The following is a 25,378-nucleotide window of genomic DNA, read 5'->3' on the forward strand; positions in this document are numbered from 1 at the left end:
TGGGGTGCTGAGCAGGGACTTCAACAAGGATAGTGACAACAACAGCGCAGTGACTCAGTCAGGGCAGGCCTCAGGCGTCCCAGCTCTCAGTCACCTGTCTGACCACTCACAACCCTTCCAGGGCAATCTGCGGCCAACTGGCTCAGGGCCAAGCCTCTGTGCCTGGGAGGGGTGTAAGCCGAAGAGGCAGGGGCTAAAGATACTGCAGACCAGAGAACTGTCCCCCAACTGACCACCAATTGTCCCCTCCCCAGACCTCGAGTGGGTTTAAAGGCGAGGCCAGAGAGTAGCAGCCCAAATAACACAGCAAAAAGGAACTCCTATCAAAGGATTATAAGATTATGAGGCCGAGATGTTAAATCTTTGATTCCTTAAAATCTTGTCTCCCCTCCCCCCAACGCACTCCCCAAAGATCAACAGAGAAATGCTTTAAGACCAAAAGCAAAAAGAAGAAAAAGGAAAGAGATGGTGCTCCGTTTGTCTGACGGTACGAAGGGAAGACGGGAGACTGCCCGCCTTCACAGCCAGGCTGGAGGAAACTTGAGGAGGGGAGGCAGAGGAGAACGGAGAGGCAGCTATCCTGGATATGGGAAGCAGTTTGGAGAGCTTACACTAGAAAAGTCTCCATGGGGTTCTATTTTTTTTTCTTCATCCCGTTTAACACCGAAAACCCTCAACCCCAGGCCTGATCCAGTTTTGGGGGGCCCCTGAGCAGCATCAGAGCTGAACCAGCAGAGGGCAGCTGGGGGTGGACGGGGTTTGGAAGGGTAATTTGAATACCCAGGCATGAGCTGGCTGAGTTGAGTTCCTTGTTGCCACTTCTACGAGGAGCAGGAGGAGGAGGCAGCTAGTTTGTTGGCATGTCGGACGCCATTCCTGAGGCTCTGAATCACCAGGTTTCCTACTGAACGCCATTCCTAAGGTGCTGAGTCGGCCACCCAGGTGTCAGGGCTTCCAGGGCTTAGGCCTGAGCGCTGTTGTGGGGGACAGTATCCGTGAAACAGAGAGGGAAACAAAGTGCGTCAGGAGCGTTCACTGGAGGAATGTGGTGGCAATCATGGAATTGCCCACAAAATGGGAGTCCACAGACACGCCTGTTTTTCTCCTTCTGTGCTGCCTTCCAGGGATGGGGATTGTTATAGTAGCTCAGGGCTTGCATCATTTTATCCCTGAGCCGCAGGAGGCAGAGCTATGAAAACGAGATTCCCTCCTCCTAGAGGGGGCATCCTAGTGCCCAAGATGGAATCCCACATGGCAGAGAGGCTAGGAAATTCCCATCTCTCTGAGACCGCTGCCAGGGTGAGTTTTGTAGGCTTTGCCTGATCTCTCCTCAACCTCACTCACCCCAATATTCCACCACACTCACATTAGGACCCCTCCCGTACTCCCAGCCCAACTTCAAGCTAATCTGGCATCTTCTTCTGCCCAGTTCCAGCCCAGACTCATCAATGGACAGCCTCCCTTATCACACCCCAATTCAAGGGAATTTATTATAAAAAGGGCACTTTTCAGGGCACCTGGGTGGCTCAGTCATCGAGCATCTGCCTTCCGCTCAGGTCATGATCCCAGGGTCCTGGGATCGAGTCCTGCATCGGACTCCCTGCTCTGCGGGAAGCCTGCTTCTCCCTGTCCCACTCCCCCTGCTTGTGTTCCCTCTCTCCTTGTATCTCCCTCTGTCAAATAAATAAACAAAATCTTTTTTAAAAGAGGGGGCACTTTTCTCTGCCAGGCACTTGGAGGGGAGGGGGGTATGGATAAATGAGGAGCCACTATCCAGAAAGAAATCACAGCCCGTGAGGGCTGTAGCTATGCAAAAAATCACACAGAAGAAATAAATTAATGCTCAACAGAGATACAGAACTGTGCCGTGGGAGCCTTAAGCAAGTCACCTTGACTGCGGTGAGGAAGGCATCTGGGGGGGGGGGGATCTGGGGTCGCGCCTCCATAAGCTATACAGGACTTCCACACTAGTGGTTCTCAATCATTAATTAGGGGACGTGTATCAGAATCATCAGGGTAGTTTTTTCCCAAATACACGTGGCTGCCGCCCCTGGAACTCTGACCTGCCTGGGAGAAAGGGGCGGGTGACAAGGAGCGTGCAGATATTTTGAAAAAATTCCCCAATTTTGTCCCTTCCTCCCCTAGGACCGGCACTCCACACTCCTTGGAGACCCCGGGACATCTGGAGTCCGCCAGCAGCACCCATAGAACAGCCCCGAGGTCAGCGGCTAGGGCGTTACTATGGATACCCCACGGCGGAAGGACGCACTGGTCACACATTCGTAAGGTCACCCTAGAGCTGACCCCGGCAGTGGGCGGGAGGCAATGCCCCAACCTGATCAGCCCCGCCCAGCCTGGGCGGGCAGGCAGGCGGCTGTCTCCAATCACAGTTCCGGAAGGGGGAGGACCGAAAAGGCTTCCTCCAATCACAGTCTTCGGCGGGATTGACGCGTCTTTCCGCCAGTCGTCGCCGAGGCGCGAAGGGGTTGTCGGGATGGGGGCGGAGCCAACATGGAGCCCTCAATGGGATGAGGGTGAAGCTGCCGTTGCCGGCTGCTCGTGTAGTCTCGTCCCATCATGTTGGTGCACTTATTTCGGGTCGGGATTCGGGGTGGCCCTGTCCCAGGCAGGCTGCTACCACCCCTCTGCTTCCAGACATTCTCGGCCGTCAGGTAAAAAGTGACAAAGCTCCTGGGAGCGCGGGCCGTTGACCGGCGGGCCGTCCGTGGGGCCCGCCGGGAGCTGGAGTCCCGGACTCGCGCGAGGCTTGCCGGAAGTTGTAGGCCGGCCCGGGGGTGGAATGTCACTCCCCGGGGCTTGGCCTCAATTATTTATAGCGACGACCCAGGTGCCAGCCGGAGACTCGGTGCGTCTGTATCCGTGTGTGGGCTGGACGGAGGGCACGCTCTAGGTCGGTGACCACACCAGGTCCGTACTTCCCACCAGAGGGCGCCGTGCCGCACCTGTTGAGCCTTGGGGTCGCCGCCGTTCCTGCCCTCTTCCTGTCCTGGTTCTTGGAATTCGTCTAGCAATTTGGACAAAAATTATGAGTGTCCAGAGACATTTAGTATTGGGGCTGCTCCCGAGATTCAATATGAGCTGGACATAAATGGTTCCTAAATCTGGATACGTTCAGCAGAGATAAAGTCAATCTAGAAACGCGTACATGTGTGTTCTTGTGTGTTCCCTCTACACATGCTGGTTCAAAGAGAGAGACAGACGCAGGGAGGAAACGAACGTGGACCCTGAAACTACGGCTCCAGTGTAAATGCTTTATGAGAAAGGACTGATTCCTTTCGCATCCTGGAGTGAAAAACCTGCAGGCCAGCCAGGCAGCCGACTGGCAGTGGTGGGTGGATGTGAACTTGGGGCATTTGGAAAACCTATCTGATTGAAAGAGAGCAGGAGCGGGGCCAAGCTGGAGCTAGAAGCACTGTTGCCGGGAAGTAATCCGCCAGTTCTTGGCAGTGACCAAGCCCTGCTTAGAGTCTTAGTTTGGAGAAGATGAGAGAAGCTGGAAAGTAGCCATGGTGAATTATTAAAAAGTTTGAAAACAGTCCTTAGGAAAAGAGTTAGGGGTTGATATCATTTAAACCAGAGAGAAACCCAGGGAAAGACGTCAAGTAACATCCAAGTATTTGTGTGTTCACAAGTGCAGTGTCTTTCAAATGTGCAAGTCACAACAAGAGATCATAAAACGAATTTAGTAGGTCAGGACCATTTAGAAGTGAATATAATAGGAGACACCTATAGAGCATGTGACTTTTGATCTCGGTCGTGAGTTCAAGCCCTAGGCCAGGTGTGGAGCCTACCTTTAAAAAAAAAAAAAAGTGGTGTACCTGGGTGGCTCAGTTGGTTAAGCAACTGCCTTCAGCTCAGGTCATGATCCTGGAGTCCCAGGATCAGGTTCCCTGCTCAGTGGAGAGTCTGCTTCTCCCTTTGACCCTCTCCCCTCTCATGCTCTCTCTCTCAAGCAAGTAAAGTCTTTAAAAAAAATTTTTTTTAAGTGAATATAATAGGATACATGCGCAACAAATTAGGGAAAGTATTGTTTTGTGAAACATTTCAATTTTGTCTGACATGTTTATTGTCCTGGGTGGCAGTGCACAACGTATCTCTTATTGTTGGCCTCAGTAAGTCTAAAACTTTGCAAACAGTACAGTAGCAGGTCAGGTCAAATTTTTCTCTTCTGCATTTCCAATGAGGGCGTGCACTCAACAAACAGAAGCATTTGCTGGACATCTGTTATGTGCAAGAGCTCTGCTAAGTGCTGGGAATGCAACGTGAATGGAGTAGAGGTTCTGCCTCAAGGAATGTAAAGTCTAATGGGGAAATCGGAAGCAGGGTGAGCTTCCCTGTCTAAAATTTAAGATAGACCTAAAGTACACAGTGGAAAACAAGATGTAAAAACTGGACAGCTGGAGTGGGATGGAAGGAGAATAACAAGAGGTGGTAAGAAGCCACCCAGGCCTCCCTGGAACAAGGGAAGGATGAAGGAGAGATGCAGTTAGCAGCGCCCGAAAATATGACAGACTATCAGAGTAAAGGGAAAACCTCATTCTATTCATTTTTTATTATTTTTTTAAAAGATTTTATTTATTTATTTGAGAGACAGAAATCACAAGTAGACAGAGAGGCAGGCAGAGAGTGCGGGGTGAAGCAGGCTCCCCGCTGAGCAGAGTGCCGGATCCCAGGACCCTGGGATCATGACCTGAGCCGAAGGCAGAGGCTTAACCCACTGAGCCACCCAGGCGCCCCTTTATTCATTTTTTAAAAGCCCCTCCCATCAATAAGGTCATCTGAATCTTTTTTTCCCCCAAAGGGAATGTTCTTTTTTAAGATTTATTTGAGAGAGAGAGCATGCACAAATGGGGGGGAGGGCCAGAGGGAGAAGGAGAAAGAATCTTTAAGCAGACTCCCCACCAAGCATGGAGCCCAGCGCATGGGGCGCAGCACACGGGGCTCGATCCCAGGACCTTGAGATCATAAGCTGAGCTGAAACAAGAGTCAGCCGCTTAACTAACTGTGCCACCCAGGCGCCCCAACCTTGTCTGAATCTTTGAGTGTCCCACCATATACCCTTGACCAGGTAACTTCTGCTTCTAACAAACTCCCTGTAGCCGATCCTGTCCCTCTCCAGCTTTCTCCTCTCTGCTGTGATCTTTACGATGTAAATTGGGTTATGTCATACCTCAGCCTAAATGCCCCCCACCCCACCATGGTCCCCATTGCCCTCTAAAGTCCAGGTGTTCTCAAAGGACTGGCAGGCCTGCCCCGCCTGCGCCACCGCACGCCTCCTCTCCCTTGTACCACAGGCTTCAGCTTCTCTGTTCCTGTCATTTTCCATCTTCCCTACCTGCATCTGTTCCAAACACGCTTCCTGCTGCCTAGAACTCTCCCCTACTCTCTACACACACACACACACACACACACAGCTGCACTGCCTTCACTTGGCCAGCTCCTTCCCATTCACCCTCAGCCTCCTCAGGAGGGCCTTCCTGACTCCCTCAGACAGAAGGGCGTGCTCTCTGCTCCCTGAGGGCCCTGTCGCGCCCCTTCCCACACTCAGCAAGCTTTGTCACTAGCTGCTAGTCCTCCCCACTAAAACCTAACTCGGTGAGGGTGATCACTGGGTCTGTCCCGTTTATCCCTGTTCCCAGTGCCTCGCAGCAGAGCGCTGGCATACAGTAGGCACTCAGCCCGGCATGGCCATGGATCCGTATGGAAACCATGGAACAGAGAAGGTGATTTTGGCCTGAGGTGACAAGATCTATCATTTGGATTTTTATTTGTTTTTTTTTTCCTTCAGCTGATAGGGAATGTGTCACCATTTCCCCCCCATGCGTTGTCACATAAGCCCTCAAGGCCTGAGAGGAGCCAGGGTGAGGGCTGCAGTGAGCCCCGACCTGCAGAAAACGTGGGGCGGGTCCAGGCCCTGCCACACATGGCCTTGGGCACCGCACACGTGGCGGAGTAGAACAAGCCTGGATTCTGGAATCGCACAGCAGGGGTCTCCTCTTGTCCCCGTTCTGCTGCTGGGGGACAAAGTATTCCAGCTCCCTCAGCCCCCGTGACATTTTCTTTTATCAAGTGAGGGGAAGGCAGCTCCCTCCCAGGGAATGGAGGATTAAACACAGCGGGCCGTGGACGTGGGACGGGGGACCGCTCTGCCAGCACGGCGCCAGGCACAGGGGAGACGCTCTCCCTGTCTTGCCTCTCCGAGCCGGGTTCCCCCGGGACTTCTGTGTCCCCATCTGGAAAAGGAGCGCCTGTAGACTAGCTGCATCCAACATGACGTCCTGCGATCAGAAAAAGCATGGGTCGGAGATGGTCACTGACCAGAGGGGCCCGTGGAGGCTGAGCAGGCCCCACTGTGTCACGGGGAGATGACAGGCTGCTGTCTCGGTCCCCCACTGCTTGGCCTGTGTGCGTTCCTCTGAGGGATAGTCGGGGCCTTGAGCCGTCGGTGCCGTTCTCTCCCTGCAGGTCCTCTCATGGCCGCCACAGCTCCTACCTCCTCAGGGCCGCAGCCCAGCTGAGGTCCCGGCTCTGGGTCCACCTCCTTCGAGCACCTCCAGCTCCCAGCCAAAGACCGTGCGCCTGGCGCTGGGTTGGGGGAGTCCTTCTGGGCCCCGTGGTGTTGAGTAAGTGCCCCCGCCTCGGCCTCGTGGCGCTGTGTGAGGCAGAAGAGGCCCCTCCCGCCCGCGCCAGACCTTATGCCGGGGAGGCCCGCTTTAACTGGAAGCTCTTCTGGCAGTTTCTGCGCCCCCACCTGCTGGTCCTGGGGGCGGCCATCGTGGTGAGATGCCCCTGTCCTTTCCCCCACATCTGGGACGGGGAAGGAGCCACTCAGGGCTTGGCGAGCTGTCGGGACACAGCTTGTCTGCCTCACCAAGTCTCCGACTAGACCCCCGGAAGCAGCAAGGGCTGGCCGGCCTCGGGGACTGGAAGCCGGGGGGTACCGGGAGCTCCTCTGCAGAGCAGCTGGGTGTGCAGGGTATGGGGGTCCCCAAGGGCTGGCAGCCTGGGCTCTAACTCAGCCATATCAGAAGCACAGAAGCAGCCAAAGCATGAGCAGCTGCAGGGGAGGGAGCGCCGAGGTCAGGACCAGGGATGGGGAAGAAGACAGCCCCTTCTAAAATCTCCCCCACTCCCCAAGCTGGCACTGGGTGCGGCCCTCGTGAATGTGCAGATCCCCCTGCTTCTGGGCCAACTGGTGGAGATCGTGGCCAAGTACACGCGGGACCACGTGGGGAGCTTCCTGACCGAGTCCCGGCATCTCAGCACCCACCTGCTCATCCTCTATGGCGTTCAGGTACAGCACGGGGGAGGGCCTGGGGGCACCCAGAGGAGCCACCCAGGCGTCCTGAGTGCCCCGGCCTCTCTCCCAGGGGCTGTTGACCTTCGGGTACCTGGTGCTGCTGTCGCGCATCGGCGAGCGCATGGCTGTGGACATGAGGAGGGCCCTCTTCAGCAACCTGCTCCAGTACTGCCGCCTACAGGGTGTGGGTCGGGGTGGCTGAAGGCCTGGAGGTGGGGCGGCTCAGCCTGAACTCTGTCTCTCTCTTTTTCCTGACCTCTGGCACCCTTGACCTACCATCAGACAAGACATTGCTTTCTTTGATGCTTTAAAGACTGGGCAGCTGGTGAGCCGGTTGACAACTGATGTGCAGGAGTTTAAATCATCTTTCAAACTCGTCATCTCCCAGGTCAGTCCCCCAGGCCCCCCTGTGTGTACACATGCATGCGCGCACGCACACACACACATGCACACACACACTCTTTCTAGGGCCGACACACCAGGCCAGCCGCATCCTGCCTTTCTATTGGGCCCTGAGCCTAGGCTCATACCAAGTGAGAAGCCTGCTGTCTGGTGAGGGTGTGGGTGAGGGAATGGGGAAGTTCACAGAAGGGAGGTGCTGTGGCATCGTCCAAGGTCAGGACAGGCTGTTTCTCTCCTGTTCTGAAATACTACCTCCCCGGAAAACCTTCCCAAGGACTCAGACAAGAGCTTTCCTGGACCAGCTTGCCAAGAGCAAAATCACCCTGGCCTGCCTCACTCCCAGAGTGCCTGGCGCGCTGACAAGTGTTAAGGGGAATGAGTGAAGGCTTTTTACTGTATCGCTGATGTCCTGTCCTCATCCACCCACACTGTCACTGTGCCTGCTGGGTCATGCCAGACACTGGCCCTTGGCGGTCCCGGATGACATCCCTACTCAATTCTTTCTGTTCAGTTCCTCGAGCAAAAAAGCAAAGCCAACTGGGATTTGTCTGGGGGAGGATGCTGTGGTCTGTAGACATTCTCACCTAGCCCTTTCCTGCCTGCTAGTAGGGAAAGAGTTCCATTTTATGACTGGGTAGACTGCCATTTGGCCTCCCAGGGCTCAGACCTATGGCCTTGGCCTTGTGAGGGTAATGCTATAGCCAGCAGACCCTTGTAAAGTCCCCCCGTCAAGGTGCTGTTGCCAAATGGCCTTCCCGCCTTCTTCCTCTCCCCAGGGGCTGCGAAGCTGCACTCAGGTGGCTGGCTGCCTGGTGTCCCTCTCCATGCTGTCCCCCCGCCTCACACTGCTGCTGATGGTGGCCACACCCACCCTCATGGGAGTTGGCACCCTGATGGGCTCAGCTCTCCGAAAATTGTCTCGCCAGTGTCAGGAGCAGGTACCGGCATTCCTGCCCACCCCCCTCACCTGCCCCATTTCTCTCTGCCCTGCCATCCCTCCCGGGCTCCTACCTCGCTGTCTATTTCCTGGACTCCTTGCAGGTTGCCAGGGCGACGGGCGTAGCAGATGAGGCCCTGGGCAATGTTCGGACTGTGCGGGCTTTCGCCATGGAGCACCGGGAGGAGGAGTGAGTCCCAGACCGGGAAGGTCTTAAAGCAGGGAGGACTCCCCGAATGCACCCCACCAGCCCTGCACCCCAACCTGGCTGCTTCCTGACAGCCGTGCTTGGCCTCTCTCCCCAGACGCTATGGAGCGGAGCTGGAGGAGTCCCGCTGTAAGGCAGAGGAGCTAGGCCGAGGCATTGCCTTGTTCCAGGGGCTCTCCAACATCGCCTTCAACTGTGAGTGAGCAAGTCGACCCACCCCCGACCCCAGGGTTTGGGAGCACCGAGTCATGGCTGGGGAGGAGCGTGGAGCAGCAAAGGACGGTCCCAGCAAGGCAGGCGAGGGGCAGCCCTCCATGCGCTTGGTGCCCTTCAGACGTCTGTCCGGTGCCAGCTGCCCGAGCGCCCCCCCCTACACGCACGCACTCATTTCCGCATGAAGAAACAAAGGCAAGACGCCACTGAAGTGACTCGGTGACATTTCAGTCAGTTGGAGGCACGGCAGGGACTAGACCTGGGCTCTGACACCTGGGCTGGGCTCTGTCCTCAGCTCCTCGGCACTTCCGTGCTAACCACCTGGCCCTCTCCCCGTGCAGGCATGGTCCTGGGGACCCTGTTTATCGGGGGCTCCCTCGTGGCTGGGCAGCAGCTGACAGGGGGAGACCTCATGTCCTTCCTGGTGGCCTCCCAGACAGTGCAGAGGTGAGTGTGAAGCTATTCCCCTCCTGAAGGAGCCTGCTGGGTCACGGGACGGCGGTGGCAGCCTGCTCTGGGGACTGCTGCCCGGCCCCTGGCTGCCCAGTTTCCTCAGGGGAACAGGGACTGAGAGCCCCCCAGCCCCGCCCACAGCGTCCTGCACCAGCTGTCCTTTTCGGCCACCTAAACAGCTCAGGAGTGCTCATGATAGCTTTTTTTAAAATGAGAAATTGTGGCAAAATGCACGTAACGTAAAATGTACCCTCTTGACCCGTCTTCAGCGTAGACGTAGGTGGTGTTCTGCACATGTCACACCGTCAGTCACCAGCCCTCCTTTGTCCTGCAGACCTGAAGGGCTGGGCCCGTTAACTACTAGGCCCCCCCGGCAGCCTCTGGCTCTGTGCTCTGCCCACTTTGAGTCCCTCCCACAAGTGTGACCGCACAGTGGTTATCCTGTGACGGGCCTGTTTCACTCAGCATGGTGTCTCCCCGGCACGTCCGTGGTACAGCCCACGTCGCTCTTTAAGAGTTCGCCTGCGGTTCTCTGCCTGACCTTCCCAGGGACGAGAAGCTCACCCCCTCTCCCACCCTGCCCACCCTGGACCTCGGTGTGTTCATGGCTCTGAGGTCTGCCTGCCCCGAGCTCTCGGCTCCCTTCGCACAAGACCCCCAAGGCCTCCCCTTCCCTTTCTCTTCTGAGCTAAACACGAGCGGTTCCTGCTGCTGTTTCTCATCCCTTCGTCTCCCTCACACACTGTGTATATAAAAGTACGGGAAGCACAACTAGATGTTACGATAAATAATTGAAGAGCGGATGTGCTATAATAAATCACCGAAGGGTAGAGACCGGCATTACCGTCAGCCACGGCAAGGAAATACAGTATCACCTCCGACAGCCCTCCGTGCCCATCCCCGTGGGGCGTGATGCTCATGGCACGCGTGGCCGGGCTGTGCGTCATGTCTCACCGCCCATTGCCTCCAGCATCCCTCACCGTCAGCCTCCTCACCGTCCCAGGTAGGGGGGAGCCTGTCCCAGGAGCCCCACCCTCGGCCTCACTTATGTCCGGTGCGGTGCTCCCTAACGGGGCCCCGTTCAGACTTTCTCTGAAGTTCAGATCCCAAGTGGCCTCATCCCCCTTTCAGCCTGGGGACTAAGAGGCTCCTGACTATTGTAGAGATGGGACGTGGCCCTGACCCCAGGCTGAGCCCTGGCCCCTTACTCTGGTCCCGAGGACCCCGATGAGCCCCACTGGTTCTATTCATACTGTCACCATGTGGCCCTCCACGGGCGTGGGGGTGGGGGGCCTCCCTTTCCCAAGCCTGGCCCTCCTCCTCCAGACCCGCCTTCCCCTGGGCCCCCTGTCCCCCCGTGGCCTGAGTTCAGACCTCTTCCTTCCCTCCCCACTGCGCTGCCTCGCCCGTTAGCAGGGCTTTATCACAAACAGGAAAGCCTGGGGGTCTGTCCGCACTCCCTCTCTCTCGGGCTGCTAGAGGGAGCTGCTCCCACAGCCACGGGCCTTAGGCCCATCCTTCTGGGGGCCCCGTCGCCTCCACTTTAGAGGAATTAGGTCTATTGTTATTAAGGAGGCTGGTGTATTTCCTCCTGGGGTCCAGCAGGGGCAGGGAGGGAAGAGACGCAGCCTCGACCCGGAGACCCCATTCTAGGTGTTCTTTTTGTGGCACCGGGTCTCTGGAGGAAATGGGGGACATCCAGACGGACCCCAGTCAGGGTCAGGCCGCCTGGTCTGCATCTAGGCCTGGACCCTGCTGGGAACAGGCCGCCCACCCGGCAGGCCTCTTGGGAGAGCCAGTGCCTGCCATGTGCGCCTTCTCGGAGAGCAAGGCCGTCACACGCCGAGCCGTGGGCATCTGGTTTCTGGTTGCTGCCGGGCGCCGCCGCCAGGCCCTAATGGCTTCCAGATCTCTCATGCGGTTTGTTCCCCCTTCTCATCCGCGGACAGTCACTGTCCTGGCTCTTTCCTGCCTGATGCCTCTGGGCACACGTTGGCGAATGCCGCTAGCCCTGCGGGCCTGCTGGAACCGCTTCCTTGCGGGCTCCTCCCCCTCCTCACCCCGGAGCTGGAAGAAGTGACTTTCCTCTTCACGAGAGTCGATCTTTCCTCTTGGAGAAGGACCTGCGTGCACACTCACAGGCGCGCGCACTGTCGCGGGCTGGCCGGCCCAGTCAGGGGCTGGTGACCGAGAAGCGTGAGTCACCTTCCAGTGGCCGACGGCCCCGCAGGCCAGAGGAGGCGACCTCTGTCTAGACAGACACGCTCGCGCCATGCCCCACGCAGGGCCAGCCCACACTAAGGAGTCTCTGGAATTTTGTCTTGGGGTCCCCCCAGATTTCCCCCACACCCCACCCATGGTCCAGTAGCTTTGGTTTTCTTTCTGGGAAAGGATTCCTGTTCGTTTTTCCACCTTAGTTAGCCCTTGCTCCCCTGGGAGTCCCATCGCGCTAGATCTGCCCTTGCCCCGTGGCAACGGCACCATCCCTCGTGTTCCGGGGCCGACCTTCACGCTGTAGGCGGCCTGTCCTTCGAGCCCCAGTCCTGAGGCCTCTGACAGCCGCCAGCCTCATCTGGCCGAGGAGCGAACAAGGCGATAGCATGGCTCCGAGGAGAAGCGACTTGCTGGCGAGCTGTCTAGTGTCGCTGGGTCCCGGGGCTGCCGCCATCCCGGACTGCAGGAGCATTCTCGGGGTTCGCCTTCAGGCTGCCTGTTCCCGCCTCCCCGCCAAGTGCAGCTGAGACCCATACCCTCCCCTCTGGCGCTGGTCTTCTCTCGGGCTTATGTCCCCTTTTGTCAGCCTTCCTCTCTTCCTCACAGGTCCATGGCCAACCTCTCCATCCTGTTCGGCCAGGTGAGTGGCAGTCGGGGGGTGGGCCCCCAGGTGTGGACATCAGACCTGGGCTGGAGTCACGGCAACAACGTCACCCATGTGCTCTAGAAAGGTGGTGTCAGGCGGAGGGGCCACCCCAAGCCCCTACCCAGCCTGCATGCGGGAGGCCGGGAGATGGTGCAGTGCTGCCGGCCCTTCCCTCAGACCCCAGCCCTCCCTCACCGCAGACTTTAACCCCTTCCCTAGGTGGTGCGGGGGCTCAGCGCGGGGGCCCGGGTCTTCGAATACATGACTCTGAGTCCATGCATCCCGCTGTCTGGGGGCTGCCGCGTCCCCCAAGAGCACCTGCGCGGGGCCATCGCATTCCACGATGTCTGCTTCAGGTCAGCATCGGCGGTGGGGGCGGTGGCGTTCCCCCTGGGATCGAGCCCCACCTCGAGGTCCAGTGAGACTTGAGAAAAGAAAAGGGTAGTTTGGGGCTGGGAACCCGGTCTGACTGAGGCTCTCTCTCGGCTCCAGCTATCCCTGCCGCCCCGGCTTGCAGGTGCTACAGGACTTCACGCTCACCCTGCCCCCTGGCAAGATCGTGGCGCTTGTGGGCCAGTCTGGGGGAGGTGAGACGAACCCACCACCGTCCCCCACTATGATTTGTAGGGAGGAGGAGGGGCCCCTTCACCCTCCCCAGGGGTCCCCTTTCCTGGCACAATGTCCAGGAACCATGCCACTTCTGTAACCGCACCATCTCCCCGACCCCAATTCCCCAGGAAAGACCACCGTGGCTTCCCTGCTTGAGCGCTTCTATGACCCCACGGCAGGCGTAGTGACGCTGGATGGACGGGACCTGCGTACCCTCGATCCCTCCTGGCTCCGGGGCCACGTCATTGGCTTCATCAGCCAGGTGGGGAGAGGAGAGGCTTTCCTCTGCACAGGCTCACCTAGGACATGTGTCTTTAACCTCCCAGACCCTCTCCCCTGTTCTCTTTGGCGGGGCGGGAGTGGGAGGGCTCTGGCCTTCACTGGTCCCCTAGCTGTCAGGGGATCTCAGGCTTCCCCGGGCCAGCCCCCCGCAGCCCTGCCCTCGTCCCCAGGGCAGGAACTCCCCTTCTCAACTAAACCCATCCAAGCAGGTGGGGTGGGATGCTGTTTGAGGATTCCTGGGTTCTCTGATAAACCTGTGGTGTCCAAAAGGTCGAGAGACCCCCACATCCCCAAGAGGCAAGGTCCCACGGCCCCACCTGAAGCCCTTAGCCCTACTCCTTTCCTTCTGTTTGAGGTGGTGCTACCCAGCAAGGGTCCGTCTTCTCCCTCTGAGTGGGTGCAGAAGGCACCCTTACCTCCTTCTCCTGCAAAAGAAAGCCAGAATGCAGACTCCCACCCCATCTCTCCAGAGAGGAGGGGCTTTGCTCTCCCAGCCACCTTCCCATCCCACTCCTGAGGGACCCTGTGCCCTGCGGGGAGCTCAGCCTCTTCCCACACTCATAGATTTTCTTATTTGACTTGTAACTTTGAACTCCCTCTACTCGCCCTCCAAGAGGGTAGTTCCAGTGTAGCCAAAATCGCCCTTCCCGATGCACCCCTCTGAGGTTCAGGGCAAAGTCAGAATGTCCCATGTGGATCCCCCACCCGCAGGAGCCAGTCCTGTTTGGAACAACGATCATGGAAAACATCCGCTTTGGGAAGCCGGGAGCCACGGACGAAGAGGTGTATGCAGCTGCCCGGGAGGCCAACGCCCACGAGTTCATCACCAGCTTCCCGGAGGGTTACAACACCATCGTCGGTGAGTCCCAGGGCGGTTTTCTCCTTGGGTCTGCGGGGCCCGTGGTGTGAGAATCCAGGGGCCAGGAGAGGCCTGGCATCAGGGAACACTAGACCTGTGTAGGCGGACATGGTTCTGTGGTTCAACCACACACAGGCTGCAAAGACGGGGACACCACAGGGAGTGCAGGGATGGGACCCAGCCAGGGACACAAGGGACCCGTGGCATTGGGACCCTTCAGAGCTTCCCAGGGGCCCCCACATCCTAAGACCTGACCAGAAGCACCGTGGTATTACCGCCTCGAAATTCCTTACGCTTCTGGCTCCCGTGTCATTCCTGTTCCTTTATTCCTTAATTTGAAAATGTTTCTGTCTAGTTACCCACAGGGATTGATGTGGCTGAACGGGTCTCCCTTCTGACTTAACCCAGAAACGGGTGTTGATGGTCCTGGAACATTGAGATATCCCAGCCTCACACTAGAACATTCCCCACGTGGCTCACAGCTTTGTGCGTTCATCTCAGGGGGTCTTTTTTCAACCTTTGGGGCCAGGTGTTTCATCCGGAGTCTTGGCCCTGTTGCGGAATGTTCCAGCACACGTCAAGGTGTGGCATAGCTGGGGTTTTCAGTTTTTCTTGGAACCGAGGGCTCAGTCTAGCTGAGCGTCATACCTGTGAAGTGGCACCCCCTTCGTGCCCCGTCTTTAGCCGTCGTCCATGGGCTGTGGCTGCTCCGGCCGTTTCTGCTCACTGCTCAGCTCCCACACCACCCCAAGGGGAGGAGCTGTCCCCACACCTGTTTGGAGCGGCTCCTTCCGTGTACCTCAGACCCCAGCACGCTCCCAGGCCCATCTGCGACTCCGGTCCGCCCCCACTGCTCTCGGACCGCGGTCACCGTGGTGCTCTCTCTAGCTCCGGGCAGTCACCTCTGCTGTTTCCTGTGGACATTGTAGACCCCAAGGGTGGTCTTCCCAGAATGCCCCGTGGCAAGCCGTCACCCCACTCCAGGGCCCACATCCAGGTCCTGGATGTCCGCCCAGCGGCGGAGACCCAGCAGGCCAGAATAGGGCAGGCCCAGCGCAGCTCAAAGACCCTGCGCTGGTGTGGGAGGGGCACGCGGTGACTCTGGGTGCACTGAGTCCCACGCTTGTGCAGCTCCCGCTCTCTGGTGTGAGTGCGTTCGTGCTTTTGCACAGGGTTATGGGGTCAGGATGCTGAGGCGTCAGAGGCGGGACAAGTGTGCACAGCGCCAGGGAGGGGGTTGGTGTTGGTGGGGGGCAGATGGGACATTCCAGGCGGCCCCAGTGCCCCTTTGTGAAGATCACTTCAGGCCCCCGCCTTGTCCCCTTCCCCCCAGGTGAGCGGGGCGCAACCCTGTCTGGCGGCCAGAAGCAGCGCCTGGCCATCGCCCGCGCCCTCATCAAACAGCCCTCGGTGCTGATCCTGGATGAGGCGACCAGCGCGCTGGACTCGGAGTCCGAGCAGGTGGTGCAGGAGGCCCTGGACCGCGCCAGCGCCGGCCGCACGGTGCTCGTCATTGCCCACCGGCTCAGCACCGTGCGCGGGGCCCACCACATCGTCGTCATGGCCCACGGCCGGGTCTGCGAGGTCAGCGGGGGGCCAGGCAGCGGCGCAGTGGGCTGGGACAGCATCCACCGTGGACAGAGTAGAACAAGTGGCTCAGCTGGGCCGTGGGAGGGGGTGGCCTGGCCCAGGGGCCTGGGGCCGTATTCCGGAAGCAGTACTGTGTGTGGATTCGGGAGTTCCTGCCCTGGTCTCTCAGGTCTCGCTTCCTCTGTCCCATGGGAATTGTCAAGCTACGACCTGGCTCCCGGGACCAAAGGGAAAGGACTCAGCGAAGTGTCGAGTGCTGAACAGAAAGGCCTAGGGGCTGAGGTCAGAAGAGGCAGCACCAGGGACCGTGATCGGGGCCGGCCAGGAGCAGCTCTCCAGAGCCTGGCTCTGCAGGGAGGCCGGGAGGCCACGTGGGGCCTGGTCCCTAGCACCCAGCTGCTTGTTCAAGTACAAGCTGGAGTCTCTGGGTTCTGTTAGAGAGGTAGAAGGATTCAGATGCCTTTCCAAAATCCGGCTAAATAGAGAGGAGGCGCTAACAAATACAGAATTGCCAGTGGCGATCTGTAACCAACCGTGCTTTAGGTTCAAAGTGTCCCCAGAAGGGACACTGGCTTAGGAGACAGTGAGCCCAACGGCCGATAAGAAGCCAGCCCGCCTAGGGCTCTGAGCTGGGCTGGGGTGATCACCTCCCTCTCCTTCCTCTCTCCAGGTGGGGACCCATGAAGAGCTCCTGACAAAAGGCGGGCTGTATGCCGAGCTCATCCGGAGACAGGCCCTGGATGCCCCAGCTCCTGACATGCCCAGAAGCTCCAGGAACTGCGACCCCAAGTCCTGAGGGCAGCTGTCTGAGGTCTGGTCACTGCCGAGCATTGGTGCCCAGGGCCAAGGCTTAGCTCCAGGAGCTGCCAGGGACCAAGCACCCAGGACGGCCAGTGTGCTAGGGTCCAGGCGGCTGCTCTCCCCTGCTCACGATGAGACCTGGGCCTAGCGCTGAAGTGGGGGAGGTTGGGACTGCTCCCATCCACTCCCTGCTCCTGCCGCCAGGCTGCCTCCCTCCTGTTGGAGCCATAAATCACAGAGGAGGAGGCAGAGTCCCCAGGCCCCTGCTCTGTTCCCTCCCTCTGCCCAGACCGTCCTGTCCCCTCTCAGAAAACCTGCCAAGTCTCCCCTCTACCTGATAGCCTAAAGGTGTCCGGGCCCAGCTGCAGGGAATCTTTATAAATCAGGCTCAGGGAGTGGGAATGGGAATTCACACTAGGGTGGTCCACACCCATGCCAGGACCTCACCTTCCTAGACCCCGATGCCCCACTCTCCTCTGTCCCCACTGCCTCTCTGAGCCGTGGGAGAAGGAGCCCACCCCTTGGACCAGCCCCTCAAACCCACAGTCCCCATTCTGAGAACAACTTCCCTTCCTTCCTACTCCATTAAGACGGTCCTTTTTCTAGATTTCATCCCCACCTCCCACACCCCTGTCCAACAGAACAGGTGGGTCGGGACACCGGCCCCTGGCCCTTGGGAAAGGGGTAGGAGGGCAGGGCGTGGCATGGTCTGTTCCGCAAGGAACTGGAAGGTTACAGGCTGTCTTCCCACGGCCCCGGCTCCGTGCACCTGACTCTTCGCCCATGAGATTTCGGAGAGCCCCTCTTCGTGAGGACACCCTGCTCTGAAGGACACAAAGGAGGAGCCGACATGTACCCCCAACTCCAGCCACACGGGTCATACAGTGCTAACAGTCACCAAACTGCGAGGGACGAGTTACAACTTAGCCCCCACGCCGATGAAACACAAAATCGGGTGGATTTATCCTGTGGCTATATCCAAGGACAACACCATGTTTCCGTGGTGGCCTCGATATGCAGGACAAGCAGAGTCAGCTGCGACTGGAGGCCATCGGGGAAGAATATTGGTGGCTCAGGTGTGCGGAGCTGGGGCCGAGAGTCCCTGCAGCCACTTCCGGGTGTGGTTTTGGACCAGATGCTACTCTGGGGACAAAGCACCTGAAATGTCCCAGGGCCACTGGGACACACCACTGGTGTGCTGCCCTGCTTCCTTACTGAAGAGAGGTCGCATGCCAGGGTGGCCCCAGCCCAGGGAGCGGAGCGTGGGCTCTGCGTGGCTTTGCCACCAAACACCTCCCTAGTAAGTGCAGCCCAGAGCCAGCCTCAGCCTGCACAGGCCTGCCTCACCCCTTCTTCGAGGGAGAGGCAGCAGAGGCGAGCTCCTGCTCCACCAGCTCCAGCCTCCGCCTCCCGAGAAAATTCCAGGTCTCTTCTGACCTCTTCAGAAGGCCTGTCCGAAGCCTGCACCCTCCCCCGCCCAGCTAAGGAAATAGTGCGATCCGTGGGAGCCGTGAGCTGGGAGGCCTCAGCCTTGCCCTCACCTCCTGCCACTGTCCGCCATGGGTCACATGCCTGCTGTACTTCATCCTAAGAGTTTAAGAGTCTAAATGGGGTCATCTGCGGGGCGCCCGGGGGGCGCAGTCGATTGCGTGTCTGATTCTTGGCTTCGGCTCAGGTCGTATCTCGGGGTCCTGGGATCGAGCCCCATGTTGGGCTCCACGGTCAGCGCAGGCAGCGTCTGCTTGAGATTCTCCCTCTGCCTCGGCCCCCTCCACTCATGCGTGCGTGTGTGCATGGCCTCGCTCGCTCTCTCAAATAAATCCTTTAAAAGATAAACAGGATGATCTGTGGTAGAATACTTCAGACTCACAATGCTACGGCCTCAGAAGCTGGTCACAGCCACACAGTAAACTTAGCTACTTCCTCCTTCCAAGATGACCCTGCCCCTGCGGAGCTGCGGTCTTGTCGGGAGGACACACGGGAGGACAGGTGATGGCAGCATGGTGTGGTCATGGTTAGCTGGCGAACTGTTTCTTCCCCTCCCGGCCAGGAGCCCGCCAATGTGAACCTGGCAACCTCACACATTTTGGGCCACAAGATGGAGTAGAAATAAGCTTCAATAAATAAATCATCGGAGAGAAGCCCCTGTTCTCTCGGGCCGACGATGCAGCATCTCCCCGCTCCCAGATACATGGAGGCAGGTGAGCGTTTAACCAAATGCTGGGCCGGACACTGATGATGACCAGCCCCAGCTGTGCTCTACATGGGGCGTCTGGGCTGACCCCCGTGGCCCTCAGCCCCGTGCTACAGGCCCGTCGGTCCTAACCTCGCAGATGCCCGCTCTGCTTTTCTGGATGCATCTGCTCCTGCTGCTGGGAGTCCAACCCTCACCCAGCCCATCATCCCCGCTGACCTTGTGCAGTGTCTTCAATCAGATGCCGCGCTCTGCTCTCTCAAGGCCAGCATTACCATGTCATCTAGGCCCGAGGCACCCCGGCTGAAACGGTATCTCTTCCTCTAGGAAGAGGAACCCCCCCCCCCAACCCCAGCAAGGGCACCTCACCGGCTCAGCGGGTAGAGTGTGTAACTGGGCATGGAGCCGACTTCAAAAAAAAAAAAAAGAAGAAAGGAAAGGAAAGCAAAAGAATAGCACCCCATGCAATACACTGCCTGCCCTGTTTCTGACGGGGGTGCGAAACTCCCACAGTGGGGAACCTTGTGGTATCTACCAAACTACCCATACCGCTGCCTCTTGACCTAGTGGTTCTATTTCTGGGAATTTACGTCTGTGCAATGGTATTGAGAGCACCATTGTTTGCAACGGAAGATTGGAAACCCCCCGTATTCATCATAGGGATGGGATTGGATGAACATTGGTACATCCATATAATGGAATCAAACAGCCATTTTTTTAAAAAGGGGAAGTTTTCCAGGTACTAGATATTGCATGGTATGCAGAATATGTTTTTAAGTGAAAAAAGATGTGAAATTATAGGGCACCCGTGTTCCCTGGAGGGAGGCAGGTAAGCATCCATGTTCGGCCTGGGATGGGGCAGGGGAGCCCACAGCCACGTTGACAGAGCCCAGCCTCTCAGCCAGGAGGGCCTCAGCATGGAGAGGCGGGAAGAGGGTCCCTGGAGACAGACCACCCCTGGGCATGGGATGTGCAGAGCCCTGGCCGTCCAGTGTGGCCTGCCGGGGGCTCAAAAAGAGGAGCCTGCCAACGCCAAACTTCCCACCGCTTTCCAGCTTGGTCAAGAGCCAGCTCCTCTCTCTGTAAAGGAACAGATTATCTCGAGTGAGGTTAGTGGGAAGGGAGGAGAAGCAAAAGGAAGGAGGGCCTGGGCCCAGGGTCAGCAACCGACCCTCAATCCAACCATAAGGGCTGCAGCTGGGAGTCTGAAGGGCCATTAAGGCACCCCCCCAGCCCCAACTTCTCTCCAGGATCCCTTCAAGCCTTACCCAGGATTGCTGCGGTTTTCTGCTGGCGCCTCTGGTCTCCACGGCCGCGCCCCCCCCCAACTCACCGCACTAATGGCTCAGCCTGGCCCCCCAGGGACCTTCCCTGCCCCCCAGACTGCTCCGCGGGCCCCCGGCCCCCACACTGCTGTAACCCAATCCTCTGCGGCAGCTCCGGCTCAGCAGAGCAGTCTCCAGCACAGCGGCCCCTGCTTTCCACACCAGCTGCGCCCTACCTGGTCTCTCCTGCCGAGCCCCAGGAGCCCCAGTCCAGCACTGAGCCTAGCGGAACCCCAGCCCAGCGGAACCATCGAGCCAAACCTGCTGCACCAGCGCCTCCCCACCTCCCGGTCTGGGCTCCTCTCCCCTTCCCTGTCCTCCCCTCGCCTCACCCGCAGTGACCCCCACCTGGCCACCCGAATCCTCTCAGCACCTCCTGGTCCTCAGACTGACCCTCTTTCCTCCTTCCAAGCCCCTGCAGCCTGGTCACCACTCCCCAGCCCTCTCAGTGTCCCCCGCCCCAGACCTCGGCCATGAAGACCCATCCCGGGCCAGAGGAGGCTCGGCGGCCGGCCTCGGACATCCGCGTGTTCGCCAGCAGCTGCACCCTGCACGGGCTGGGCCACATCTTTGGCCCCGGGGGCCTAACGCCTCGCCGAGGGCTGTGGGCCACCGCCGTGCTCCTGTCCCTGGCCGCCTTCCTCTACCAAGTGGCTGAGAGGGTGCGCTACTACGGGGAGTTCCACCACGAGACAGCCCTGGACGAGCGTGAAAGTCACCGGCTCACCTTCCCCGCCGTCACCCTGTGCAACATCAACCCGCTGCGCCGCTCACGCCTCACGCCCAACGACCTGCACTGGGCCGGGCCTGCACTGCTGGGCGTGGAGCCCGCTGACCATGCCGCCTTCCTGCGTGCCCTGGGCCAGCCCCCTGCACCACCCGGCTTCATGCCCAGTTCCACCTTCGACATGGCTCGACTGTACGCCAGGGCCGGGCATAGCCTGGAGGACATGCTGCTGGACTGCCGCTACCGAGGCTCGCCGTGCGGGCCTGAGAACTTCACCGTGGTGAGCTGGTCACGAGCCCGGCACTGCCAGGCACTGGCCTAGCCCCTGTCCATCCGGGACCCGGCATCCCCAGTCTTGCTAGCCCAGGCTCCTCCAAGGCCGGGGGACCTTAACACCCATGCCGGGGATCCTTCCCTTCCCAGCCAGGCCACAGCTCCCCATCCGGGCCTTTCTGTTCAGCCCAGGAGACTGTGCTCCTTGGGGTCCCCTCCCTGTCACTCAGCTGGACCGCAGTGTGCAAGGTCATGCCTCCCAGCACAGGGCACTCACCCAGGCTGGTTCCGGGCCCGAGCTCTGGTCCGAAGAGACCCTGCTCCTGGGGGTTGGGGGGGATCTAGTGGGACTGCTCTAGGGCAGAAGAGCCCTCTGTGCCGGGGAGTCAGCGTGTTTTTCCTCTACCTCTTCAACGTTCTGCTAGTTCTGGAGGAGGGCAGCCGAGACCCGCTTCCTTTCTTGCCGTTCTCCAAAGAAACACTTGTCCCATAGGCTGTGCCCTGGGCTGGGGAGTGGGAGGTCGGGGAAGGGGAGGAGGGGCTGGAGTGATGGGATCCCATGAGGGTCCCACTCTATGTGCCAGTACGAGGGACGGACTGGGGTGTTGAGATGTGGATTCAGTGGTCAAAGAGACCAAATGGAGGGCAGGGAGAGGAGAGGTCTCGTGGTTCTCATGTTTGCCTGGGGGAAAGGGCTGGCTGGGCTCCTTGTACCCTGGTGAGGTCTGTCCGGTGTCTGCTCACCCACAGATCTTCACCCGGATGGGTCAGTGCTACACCTTTAATTCCGGCGCCGACGGGGCAGAGCTTCTCACCACTCCCAAGGGCGGCATGGGCAACGGGCTGGAGGTCATGCTGGATGTGCAACAGGATGAGTATCTGCCCGTGTGGAGGGACAAGGGTATGCGGCCCATGGGTCAGGCTGGAAGGGTGGCGCGGTTGGGGTACGAAAGGCTCTGGGAGGGAGAGGAGGCACTAAGAAGGGCCCCAGAGCACATTTTTTTCGCGTGAAAAGGGGGCAGGGTTGGTGGGTCACGGTCCTGGGGAGGGAGGACTGCAGCAGGGGGTGTCCTGAGACACAGGCGTCAGGGTCCCCTTTCCCCTGCAGAGGAGACCCCGTTTGAGGTGGGGATCCGGGTGCAGATTCACAGCCAGGAGGAGCCGCCCACCATCGACCAGCTGGGTTTTGGGGCAGCCCCTGGCTACCAGACCTTTGTGTCCTGCCAGCAGCAGCAAGTATCCCTACCTCCACCCCGCCAAGGCCCCCAACCCCCTTCTCCGCCCACAGCCCCTCAGAGGGTCGGGGGGTTCCCCACCTCTCTGCACGCCAGCACGGTGACCCCTACATTGTACCTGGTGCTTCCTTAACCAACCGACTGCAGCTGAGCTTCCTGCCACCACCGTGGGGCGACTGCAGCTCCGCATCTCCGGACCCCGACTTTGAGCTGGAACCTTCGGGTCCCCTGGGTTCCCCCAGCCCCAGCCCAGGCCCCCACTCTCCCTATAGTCTAATGGGGTGTCGTCTAGCCTGTGAGACGCGCTATGTGGCTCGGAAGTGCGGCTGCCGAATGATGCATATGCCTGGTAAGGGGCCGGTGGGGGCGAAGGAGGGGGTCCGGGTCGGGTGGGGGCAAAGGGGCCTAGAGGGGGGCAGTTCCTGAAGCTGTCTCCTCCCCCACCACCCCAAGGCGGCGCGCCAGTGTGCAGCCCCCAGCAGTACAAGGACTGCGCCAACCCGGCGCTCGGTAAGGCGCGAACTGCTCCGTCAGCCCCGCCCCTGCTCCGCTCCGCCCGCGACCCGCACCCCGCCGGGCGGGTGGCCCTGACCCGGGCGACTGTGGCCCCTAGACGCCATGCTGCGGAAGGACGCGTGCACCTGCCCCAACCCGTGCGCCAGCACGCGCTACGCCAAGGAGCTCTCCATGGTGCGGATCCCGAGCCGCGCCTCCGCCCGCTTCCTGGCCCGGAAACACAACCGCAGCGAGGCCTACATCGCGTGAGCCGGGCCGGCGGGGGGGCGGGGCGGGCCCCCGCGGCGGGCGAGCCTTCGTGCGCACACCCTGGTGGCACACCAGTGTGCACGTCGCCACCGGCCTCCTGGGCCCCTGGGCCAGCTGTTTAACCTTCTGACACCGTCTCTCCTGCAAACGGGGTCCATGACGCCGGTCCCAGGGCTCTTAAAGGAGTCCCAGACGGGAAGCAGGTCGCGCACCTGTTTCCTCCCAGCAGCCGGCCCCAGCGGGTGTCCAAAGAGCTTTCCTGCCCTCTTTTCCTCCAGAGAGAACGTGCTGGTGCTGGACATCTTCTTCGAGGCCCTCAACTATGAGACAGTGGAGCAGAAGAAGGCCTACGAAGTGTCAGAACTGCTTGGTGTGTGCACGCGGGGGGGCCCACACAGGGTACCCAGGAGTCTGGGGAGGTGTGGGCAGGGCAGGTGGCGTGAGCTGATGGGTACCCTGGGCTCCACAGGTGACATTGGAGGCCAGATGGGGCTGTTCATCGGAGCCAGCCTGCTCACCATCCTCGAGATCCTGGACTACCTCTGTGAGGTGGGCCTGAGCCCCAGCTGGGGGAGGGGAAAGGAATCTGGCCACAGGACTTGGAGCAAGGTGTGCACCGGCCACTTCCCCCATTGCTTGCCCCCAGGTGTTCCGGGACAGGGTCCTGGGATACTTCTGGAACCGAAAGCACTCCCAAAGGCATTCTAGCACCAATCTGGTAACAACCCCTCCTTTGTCATCTCCAACATGGGCACTCAGCCCTTCCCCTGAAACCTAGAGCCCCATCCCCACCCAGCTGAGGAAAGAATGGTGGGGGAGGAGCGTGCAGTGACCTCGGCTGGTCCTGGGAGGGAGGACTCCCCACCTCTGACCCTTTCCCTCCTCCCACAGCTTCAGGAAGGGCTGGGCAGCCACCGAACCCAAGGTCCCCACCTCAGCCTGGGCCCCAGGTAACAAGAAATGGCCCCCTATTTCAAGGGAGGAGGGGCAGGTCCCACCTGGAGGATGCTATTCAGGTTCAGGAGGGCCAGGCAGTGAGTACAAGGCCTCCTGTCCCAGCACTGTGGTCTGGGTCCCACCAGGCCTCCCACCCCTCCCTGCGCTGTCACCAAGACTCTGTCTGCCTCCCACCGCACCTGCTACCTCGTCACACGGCTCTAGACCTGACGCCTGTGTCTTCAGGGCTGCAACCCTCACATCCAGGACGTGCCCTGCCTGCTCATGTCTCTGCCGTCTTCACCCCAAATAAAGTTCTAGTGCATCAGCCTCGGCTGGTTCTCTTACAGGCAGACTAGTCAGGCCAATGTCAGCCCTACTCAGGCCCAAGAAGACCTCTGCCAGCCAGCATCCAGTGGGCAGTGTCCGAGACGTAGGTGAATGGCAGTCCACCACCGCAAATCTCTCTGGGAGAAGAGTGGTAGGACGGCACCCATCATTTGCGGCTCCGTGTGAATGGGCTCATCAGAATGACAGCTGCGACAGTGGAGCCCAAAGCCAGGTGTCAAGGCAGAGAGGAGTCAGGGAGGGGGCATTTATGTTGGAGAACGGCGGGAAGAAGGCTCTGCCGCAGAGTCTGGTGAGAAGTAGGGGGAGCAGGCAGGGAGAGGACAGGAGGAACTACCTACTTCCAGGAACACAAGCTGCTGTCCTGCTGGGAAGATCAGGCCTCTTTTCTCATATCTGGGACCAAGGGCCAGCACACCACCCGTCTCCATGGGAACAGCTGTCCCCCCAGCTGTCCCCCCTAACCCTAACCCTCCCTTCCCTGCCGGTAAGAACGCACCTCACTACTGCCCACTGTCCCTGTTCTTTCTCTGTATCCCAAATACGGGAAACTGGGGGCTGGGGAAGGGGGGGTCCTAATCTCACCACATCTCTGGATCTCTCCTGTCCCAGTCCACAGTCCTGGGGATCGGGGGTGGGGGGCAGTGATGAAAAAGGGAGGGCTGGGGAATGTATAGGTGGGATAGGGAAAACCATGAGGAAAAGGCCCGGTCCTCTTTTGCCCATTCCGGTGGGAACCCATCCTTGCTCTGACACTGGCTGCCTACCCCCTCAGGACTAGCGCTTCTGGGCAGAGGGAGAAAGGGGTGTAGGTGTCAGCATAAGCACCAGAGCGGGGGTGCTGCTGCCCCCGAGCCCGGCCATCGCGGTGAGGGGCAGAGCCTCCAGCACCCGGTCTCAGGACACTTCGGGTAGTGGGGTTAGGACCGGACAGCGGGTCTGGGTCTGAGCTGGAAGCAGGGCTGTAGAGGGCAGGGCGCTAAGGCAGAGCAGAGACCCCGGCCCTGGCCCCGCCCCCGCCTCGGAGCCACTCTACCACC

General features: G+C 59.6%; 2 protein-coding genes across 3 annotated transcripts; both read left to right on the top strand.

Annotated features, from left to right (window-relative positions):
• Window positions 1-2,472: 2,472 nt before the first annotated feature.
• On the top strand, window positions 2,473-18,361 carry ABCB8 (ATP binding cassette subfamily B member 8). 2 transcript variants are annotated; one of them, XM_080818868.1, is made up of 16 exons: window positions 2,473-2,672; window positions 6,487-6,799; window positions 7,160-7,315; window positions 7,392-7,486; window positions 7,604-7,709; window positions 8,500-8,661; window positions 8,765-8,850; window positions 8,966-9,063; window positions 9,423-9,528; window positions 12,355-12,388; window positions 12,614-12,750; window positions 12,887-12,981; window positions 13,132-13,265; window positions 13,997-14,144; window positions 15,478-15,728; window positions 16,405-18,361. In XM_080818868.1, the coding sequence occupies exons 1-16, from the start codon at window positions 2,578-2,580 to the stop codon at window positions 16,528-16,530; spliced, it is 2,142 nt and encodes a 713-aa protein (XP_080674994.1). In that variant the 5' UTR covers window positions 2,473-2,577; the 3' UTR covers window positions 16,531-18,361. The 2 variants fall into 2 exon arrangements, with proteins under 2 accessions (XP_080674994.1, XP_080674995.1); XM_080818869.1 differs by lacking the exon at window positions 6,487-6,799 and having other exon boundaries at window positions 2,525-2,672.
• Window positions 18,362-20,527: 2,166 nt separating this feature from the next.
• ASIC3 (acid sensing ion channel subunit 3) lies at window positions 20,528-24,317 on the top strand (the record flags this gene model as incomplete). Its single annotated transcript, XM_080818968.1, has 11 exons — window positions 20,528-21,061; window positions 21,805-21,955; window positions 22,163-22,290; window positions 22,437-22,638; window positions 22,743-22,799; window positions 22,903-23,050; window positions 23,333-23,424; window positions 23,524-23,603; window positions 23,701-23,772; window positions 23,946-24,004; window positions 24,137-24,317. The coding sequence occupies 11 exons, from the start codon at window positions 20,528-20,530 to the stop codon at window positions 24,213-24,215; spliced, it is 1,602 nt and encodes a 533-aa protein (XP_080675094.1). The 3' UTR covers window positions 24,216-24,317.
• Window positions 24,318-25,378: the final 1,061 nt, after the last annotated feature.

This window comes from Martes martes (genome assembly GCF_963455335.1).
Source record: "Martes martes genome assembly, chromosome: 11".
Taxonomy (NCBI): Eukaryota; Metazoa; Chordata; class Mammalia; order Carnivora; family Mustelidae; genus Martes; species Martes martes.